At 35.5% G+C, this 8,255-nt stretch overlaps 1 protein-coding gene across 1 annotated transcript; it reads right to left on the bottom strand.

The window, feature by feature from the left end:
• Positions 1,321-7,333, bottom strand: LOC109829489 (endoglucanase 12-like). Its single transcript, XM_020396592.1, has 5 exons — positions 6,961-7,333; positions 5,001-5,308; positions 2,988-3,588; positions 1,959-2,131; positions 1,321-1,878 (listed from the first exon to the last, which is right to left on the bottom strand). Exons 1-5 carry the CDS (start codon positions 7,331-7,333, stop codon positions 1,474-1,476), a joined length of 1,860 nt encoding a protein of 619 aa, XP_020252181.1. The 3' UTR covers positions 1,321-1,473.

Genomic DNA, 8,255 nt, shown 5'->3' with positions numbered 1-8,255 from the left:
TACCTCTTTCTTCTCTGCTCTGTAAATTGGGTAGTATCCACAATCACAATTGCCCTACACCGAATATGATGGATACACAAGGAACATGGGAATTCATTCAACCCTATTCTTTTCATCATTCTTATATTTCTCTATTTCCTAATTAATTTTGCTTTCTAAATTTGAAGGATGGGGAGGAAAGGATATCTCAACAATGGCTAGCGCAGAACTTACAAAAGGTTTTCCCTGGCAAACAGGTAAAACAGTTGGGTTTTCTTTTTTCTTCTTTATGGAAAATTGTAGATACACCCCTGCCCCAATGATGTCTAGTCACTTATACCCCAAATCTATATAAGATGTTGGTTTCATGCTAAAATAGTTGGCTTTATGCTCTCAACTAATTCAAGATGCCCTGAGTTCAAGAGGTGTAAGTATACCGATAAAATATTTAGGAGGTATAACTGGCAAGTAAACCCTTTTTTATTTGCAGTGCTTTTCTTGTTAGGCTATTCTTGTTAATTTCTAATATTTCAGATCAGCAAGATAACCGAAATGAATTTGTCGGCTAACCAAGAGAGAGCCGAGATGGAAAAGAAATGAAAGGTGGAAGGCTCTGAAAATGCAGAAACCATTGTTAGAGGTGCACCTCTTGATCCTTCCAAGTTAATTGTGGAGCTTGGCCCAATGGACATCCGCATATTTGTTATTAGCTTTGATTATATTAGGCTTCCATTTGATACGCAGTAATGTGGTTGTAAATCTCCAGACCTGTATGTTTGTTTCTATAAACTCTGTGACCCAGTATATGGATAACTTACAGTAAACACTAAATAATAAGTTATTCCGTAATATGTATTAGTTTATTGTATGTATTTTCTATTGAAATAAAGTTTCTATAAGTTAATTTTTGCTTCTTGGTAACGCTTTCTTAACAGAATGCAGACAATAAAGGATAACAAATATCTCAAAAGAAAATTAATGTAAAATATGTTTGTTTAACAAAGAACTTACTTCTAAAGTCGCCTTTCAATTTATAACTTGAATGCACCTTGTAAAGCATTTTTATTGCCTAATAACATATACGTCTATTTTGCGGTTGCCAGTTAAAGGAAGATGGAATAAAGAGATCAAATACTTCACTATTATTGTTCAAAATGTGACGATAAAGAAACTCAATATTTGTTATATAATCCTTAGTCTGAAAATCCTAAAAGCTAGAATGAAATTGAACAATTGAAAACATTAGTGTAAAGCCAAAATAAAAAAGCATACTCTAAACAAAAATACAAAGTATATCAGTAGATTTAACAACCAAAACTGGTTACACAGAAGTGACACATAATATTTCCATATAAGTTGTTTTGTATAATAGAAAAGTTTGCTCGAATTTATGGTACTCTTCCTTTACTATCAGAGACATTTGTATCTATATTTATAGCATGAAAAAAAAAAGAATTTCTGCCAAAAATATGTTATAAATTCGTTGCTACAGCATCATGGATGGATCCATGATGATGGAGGAGGATGTGGAGGCGGGAAAAGAGCTTGCACAGTTGAAAACATAGTATTCCTGTCAATCCCTTGCCCCCCACTGCCTGTCAGAGCAACAAGCGCAGCAACAAGGCCTGCATTTGCAACCAAAGTTGGTTCGCTATAATTATGATTCTTTCGTACATCCAAAAAGTGATCAAACCTATCAGGCCCACCAACCATTGCTCCGGTAATGGTATTAGGGTTTCCTGGTTTCGCATCTCGCCATTTCCACCCTCCTGTGCATGTATACCTCTTATGATTGTGAGGGATTGATGCTGCACGATGGTGCACATGTCTTGGATATTTATGCCCGTATCCGACGACATAACTCATATTTTTCGGGTTTTTACCCAAGATATAGTTAACCTAGGAGGTTGAGAGATATGTGAGATTAGCAAAATATGAAATGGACAATATGTTGGGATTTGTAAGGCTTAAGAAAGAACCTGCGAGGTGGCGAAATGCGTAAGGGCGCTTGAGGAGATGAACTTGGATCCACAGTACCAACCCGGGATGTTACTTTCGTTCATGTAGTCTGCGTACAAGGATGCAAGAAATGCTGCTTTCACTGCATATTGTAATGGTTGAGGTCGCCCATGATTTAACAGAATCAATCCACCTAAATCATCACCCATGAAATAAGTTATGAAAATGAGAAATTTTATTATTAACTATCTTTGTTGAAACATATAGTCTAGCAGTAAAAGTCCTTTAATAAAGTTTAATCGATCCCAATAAAAATCTATCCAAATTATATTGTGGGGAAATTTATTAGTACACTGATATTAACAAATTGTTCTAATCATTATTCTCACAGATTTTTTATAATTCTAGTTTCAGTTTTCTTAATCTCATGCAGCAGGGGTCATATCTGAATGGCACTTCATGTAAATTTGAAGACTTCCCTCTGAAATAATCAACCGTAATGAAATTTCTCCACCTTTTCGTTTGCATTATGATTGACTATGGAATATTTGATCATAAGGTATTAAACAAATCAGATTTAATGCCATCGTTTTTGAACTCAAATGAATTACTCATAATCTAATTGAGAAATGTATGCCTCTTAATCATGATCTAAAAATAAAGATTTGTTTATTGCTTATATCCTCTCTCGTAGTATCAGTTTGCATGCATCTTTGTTAATATTGTTAACACTATCAGCAACAGTAACAACTATATAGATCTTTCCGGTACAAACTTCAAGCGGGATAAAATGTCAAGAAAGTTGCATATGTAAAAAAAAGATTTATTTTTATATTTTTGGTTTTCTACTCAATCCTAGGTTTCACCAAAACTTTGGGTAAATCTCAGTGCTCAGCCAGACCAGCTGATATTGAAGTTCATTTTTGGTGTTTACTTCTTTTGTCATCTATTCTTTGTTTGCACTTCAAATTTAACTTATCTTAAGAAGTCTACAATGTTTTCTTTCAAGAAACCAATATGAAATCAATTAAACTTAGACAATTTCTTACCTTTAGTCCATTTGAAGAACTGAAACTGCTTAAGAAGAAAACACATATTCTGATCAGAAGTAGCATGATATCTTTTAAGTATGTCCTCATAAGGATATCCAGGGTTCAAGAAAATCCTAAACCTTGACAAGAGCAGTTCAGCAGCTGGAAGCTTATTATCCCAACTAAACACGCTCAAATCGAGACTATTCGAAAAGGCATTGGCATTATTAGGCAACTCCGGATTAGTTGCAAATGAGATATAACTATAGTTTCCTGTTGCATAGTACATCCAAGCAGCACCCCAAATGAACTCATCCCAGAATCCAGAGGAATTATAGAATGGTGCTATTAAATCATTCCCAGATGAGTAAGGTGATCTTTGTGACGGAGCTGTAGCAAATTTGAAGGCAGTTGTTGCTGCTTTGACGAGTTTTTTAGAGTAAGTCTTCTCGTGATGGAATACAATTGAAGCTGCAGCTAGTGCTGCTGCTACCTCGGATCCTAAATCAGGAGCGGATGTTGAAAATAGTACTTCTCGGTGATAGTTTATGTCTTCTGGTCTTTGCCAGCAGTAGTGCTCGTCATCTGGAGAGGTTGAGCCTTTTCTTGCGTATCCCACCTAACAAAATAAAATGAGATAAGATGAGCTTTGCAATATTTGTTTAAGAATATAAAGTGTAGAGCTTATTAACCATTGAAGATGATTTCACACGTTTACTGCCACACATTTGACAATTTTTATATGAATCAATCTAGAACTAGATTATTCGGTCAGAACTTTTTTAGTAACAGGGAAAAGTCCCCAAGAAATTTGATAGTCAGAGAAAATAAGGTAATAAGAGCTAAGGAGAAGACTTCTAAGTTGCATGAACATGGGTACAGGTACCAGTGCAGGTCCGGGTGCAGGTACAGGTACGGGACACGGGAAAATTGTAAAATGTAGGGTGCAGGGACACGGTTACACGTGTATTGAGATTAATAATTTACATGAGATTATTATTATTATTCAATACATGTGTTACTAGTATTAGAATTCCTAATATGTCTTTTAGTTTCTTTTATTATGTTGATTATTATAAATTGGAAGCTACTCGGATTTGAGCTAGACACTCAAAACAACCTTTAAAATCACAATTTTGAACTTGGGTATGGACTGAAATGAACCCGAACTATGTCTAATGTGAGCATTGTGAAGTGTAAGATTTACATTCAAGAAGTGTTTGACAAGTGTTTTAAATTAAAACATATATCATATAATTTGGCACAAGTCTGAATAAATGTATGCATATATCCAAGGAGTGTATCCATGATGTTTAGGCACGGATAAGTGTTGGGTACGTGTCGGGTATGGGTATGGCTTCCTGATAGAAGTACCCGGCTAACATAGGTTAGAAGCCAAGGGAACTAATCTAGATTTCTGAATCAAGGTTGCACGCTTCTCCAAGACGGTTGTCTACTTTAGTGTAGGGCAATGTTTTCATGCAAAAAGGAAGATGATTGTACATTGAGACAACATTCGAGTATCATCTTCAACTATGAGCTTCTCCCAGGAGGATGAAATGTCATGGCACTCATGCCAATCATGATTGTTGCTCTAACTATGCCAGCAATCAAATCGCACACTAGATTCATGACTCTGTAAGTGTTGTAGAAAAATTTCAGAGCTCTACACTTTCCCGCCAATTATGAAGCTTTATCAATTACCTTCATCAACATTGCAATCAGAAGGGACTAGCTTAGATTATTTGCAAGATACATGTTATGGTGATTAACCCTGTTTCAGATCTCAGACTACAAGTTATAATTTCTTAAACGAAATTGTTTGACACACTATTAGGGATTGATCCTGTCTTATGAGACAAAATACTAGAGATACAGATACTATGTATCAAAAGAATGCAAGAAGTTGCACAAGGGAGAAGCAATAGATATCCTTTAATGTAAACTATGTACCTGTAAATGGAATTGAATAGCATATTTTTCAAGGAAATCTATAGGAATATACAATAAGGATTTATTTATATTTCTTACCTGACTGTAGATTTTGTTGATGGTGGTCGCAGAAGAATTAAAGGTCCGAAGCAAATAATCTGTGCCCCATTTGATAATATCCAGAATATGGTCATATTCTCCAATAGCCTTGTATTTGTGACCGTATTCTATAACCGACCAGCTTAGTAGTGTCATAGAAAATGCCATAGGGAAATGAAATTTTATGTTATCTCCCGCATCATAATATCCACCAACTAGCCCTCCTTTGACATCTGACAGTCTTGATCCATCACGAAGGCCAGAGTCTCCACGCCAAGAGATACCGTTGCTCTTTGGTAAGCGGCCGGCTGATCAAAAAATAGATAAAAGGCTAAAATCATAAATTGTAGAGAAACAATTTGGAGGAAATCAGGACAAGCGTTTGAAAAAATGTCAGCAACCGTTGGAAGAATAAATGAGATCCATAAATTTCACCAGGACAAACTCTATGTCTCATGTTGTTCAAAGCGAGTCTATTACATCCAGTTGATACACCACAACAAGAAAAGGAAGAAGTGGATGAATGAGGCATAGGAGAAAGGTATTGCTCTACACATTAGAAGGGTAGGTGTATATGGGGTACATAGTATAGGTACATAGTATAAAGAGCACTGTGTCATACAAAGCATTCATTTAACCCATAGGTAGACTTGAAAGTATAGTTTGACACCAACTATCAAACTAGCTGTCTCAGCGAAGGATATATAAATTACAAGAATGCTTGTGGTTTCACAAGAACCAAGTTATACCAAATGATCGACATTCCATTTAGACACCAGATACAATCGCCTATAACGTACTAATTTACTTTGCAGTACCCATAAGATTGCTTCAGTTCAAGGACCAAATTGAAATAATGCTATTATGACATCAGCTTCATTTAATTGCAAGACTAACTTAGAACAATCCATAAAGAGGATAACACAACTACAACTATTGCTTGTTGATATATGATAAATTTCAGAATCTTTCTAGCTGAGCAATGCCTCAACCCAACTTATGCGACTATACAGAACTCCAGCATTTTATTGTTAAAGGATCCATGATTTTCCCCAAGTCAACATATTCATGAAAACATCATGGTGCCAATGAGACCAGCCATGTTGCATAAATCAGAACTCAGAAGCACATTAATTGATATAAATATTGTGAAAAGCATTATGGAAGATTATATGCTCTAATTTTTTCTTCGCTGTTACTATTGTCCCCTCTTAGGGGAGGGTGTGGTTGGTATCCATCTTATAGCAACAACGGGCAAAGAAATAAATGAAACACTGTATACATAAAAGAAGTAGTACTGCGGTTATTTGATAACATTGTAAGTTTTATTGTAACATATGGGCTAATCGAGATATGATTATTTTAGTGTTACTCATATGTCTCTGAATTAATGCTGCTATGATGAATATGGTTCTTCAATAGCCACTTTATGTGTGAGAATGACTAAATTGATGCTTAGTTTCAACTGTGAAATCCTCATCTTACTTAGCTTTGTGAGAAATGACTCAACTCTCTTGTTAAACTAATGTGATAGAGATAGTTCCAGATCCATATAATGACTACAAATGCATGAACCATAATTATTATCTTAGTTCCTGTTCTCAGCCTTCAAATGAACCGATGTATTGACAGTCACCTGCATCTGAACCGAGTAAGAGCCACTTTTTACTGAATCGCCAGTTTACTATGATTCAAAAGATCATTCAAGTTTAAATTAACCAGCTAACAACAATTACTTGACGTATCCCTAAATATGTGGCACAAGAAATCATAGAGCCATGTCTATGCCAGATATTTCTATGCTACTATGTAAAGATTTATTGTGCTTGGTCTCGCGTGTGCAAGTAGTGTTTGTATAGGCACATTCTTTGAGTTATTCAAGATTCATCAACTGATCATAATACCAGCAGAATGATCATAGAACTCAAATTGACCAACTAAAAAAAAAGCAAAGTCTCACATTTTTGTCCATTAAAGAATCGAAGAGCCTTGTGCAGTGCAACCGTGTACGCATCCGGAGGTGGCATTGGCTCGGTGTGATTCGGTAAATGTCTAACAATAACTATCGGAATGCCAATAAGCAAAAATCCTGCTAATAGAGACAAAACCACCCATTTAAAGACCTTTCGCTTGCAAATGATACAGCCCAAATCGACAAATTTATCTTTCTTCTTTTTGTCTTGAGGACCTAGAAGCCAACCCTGCTGAGTCTCATCCAGTTGCTGCCTGAGGAGCATTGCTCGGTCCTCCTCCATGTTTCGGCTCTGCCCTTCTTCTGTGATTGGGTCTACTTGGATCTCAAATGAGCCACCCCAGTGGTTCGCTGAATGCATCTCTGTTATTTGGTTTTTATATGCGCATAAGAATAGGTTTCTTTGATGGATACCCTACAAGATCAACAAGAAAAATATTGTAATCATAATTGAATAGGGAAATATAGAATTCAACTCAAAATCACAGTTTTTAAAACATTCTTTATCATTTGATCTCAATGCACACAAGCTCAGAGCTTGGTACAACTTCTACAAATAGAAAAAACTGTAAGAAAACAAACAAGTTGGAAATTATAGAATTCAACTCAAAATCATGGGCTCAGACGAAAAATGACAGTTGAATTCACCGAATGCGTCTTTCTTAATCTATCTGAATGCATACAGACATAGACCCTTCCATGGGATACTATATCACAAGTAAAAATGATTGTGTGGTATCAAAGAAAGAAAATTTATGGAACGGAACTCAAAATCACAGTTTCAGTAATCAGTTGAATTCAATTAAAAAATTACATTCAAATGGGTAATATCACAACCAATTCTGTACCTATGGATTCAATCATTAACCGATAGAAGCTCTAGAGAAGATAATCAACCTAAACGATTCCTGACAATGTTTTTTTTTTTTAATTCAGAGCTAGTGCATGTGTCTACAGCAATGTATGTAATTTTGAGAATAAAAGTAAGAAATTTTTTTTTGAAATACAAGAGTCTGAACCAAGTCCTAGGGCCATTTCAATACGCAAAAGAAAGAAAGGGAAAAAAAATACAAAAATCGCAAATTGGGAAATGAATGCAACAATATGAAAACATGATCACAAACAAAAAATAAGGAAAAACAGAAAAAAGAAGCAATTAAGAAATGAGCATTACCAGGACAATTAGATCGAAGTTGAAGTCTTTGATAATTTTTGCGCTCTCTCTCTCTCTCCTCTCGTTCTTTTTACTGTAACTGATGAGTTCTTGCTCTCAGGGAACGGGT

The sequence above is a fragment of the Asparagus officinalis genome, chromosome 2, assembly GCF_001876935.1.
Source record: "Asparagus officinalis chromosome 2, Aspof.V1, whole genome shotgun sequence".
Classification (NCBI taxonomy): domain Eukaryota; kingdom Viridiplantae; phylum Streptophyta; class Magnoliopsida; order Asparagales; family Asparagaceae; genus Asparagus; species Asparagus officinalis.
This window is presented reverse-complemented; position numbering and strand designations above follow the sequence as displayed.

Bases quoted from the DNA above. Each gene is read 5' to 3' on its own strand.
- LOC109829489 (XM_020396592.1), bottom strand. From the start codon at position 7,333: ATGCATTCAGCGAACCACTGGGGTGGCTCATTTGAGATCCAAGTAGAC. The intron at 3,589-5,000 runs GTAAGAAATATA...TTATTTTGTTAG, and splicing joins TCAACAAAATCTACAGTCAG to GTGGGATACGCAAGAAAAGG. The intron at 2,132-2,987 runs GTAAGAAATTGT...GTGATGATTTAG, and splicing joins GTTCTTCAAATGGACTAAAG to GTGGATTGATTCTGTTAAAT.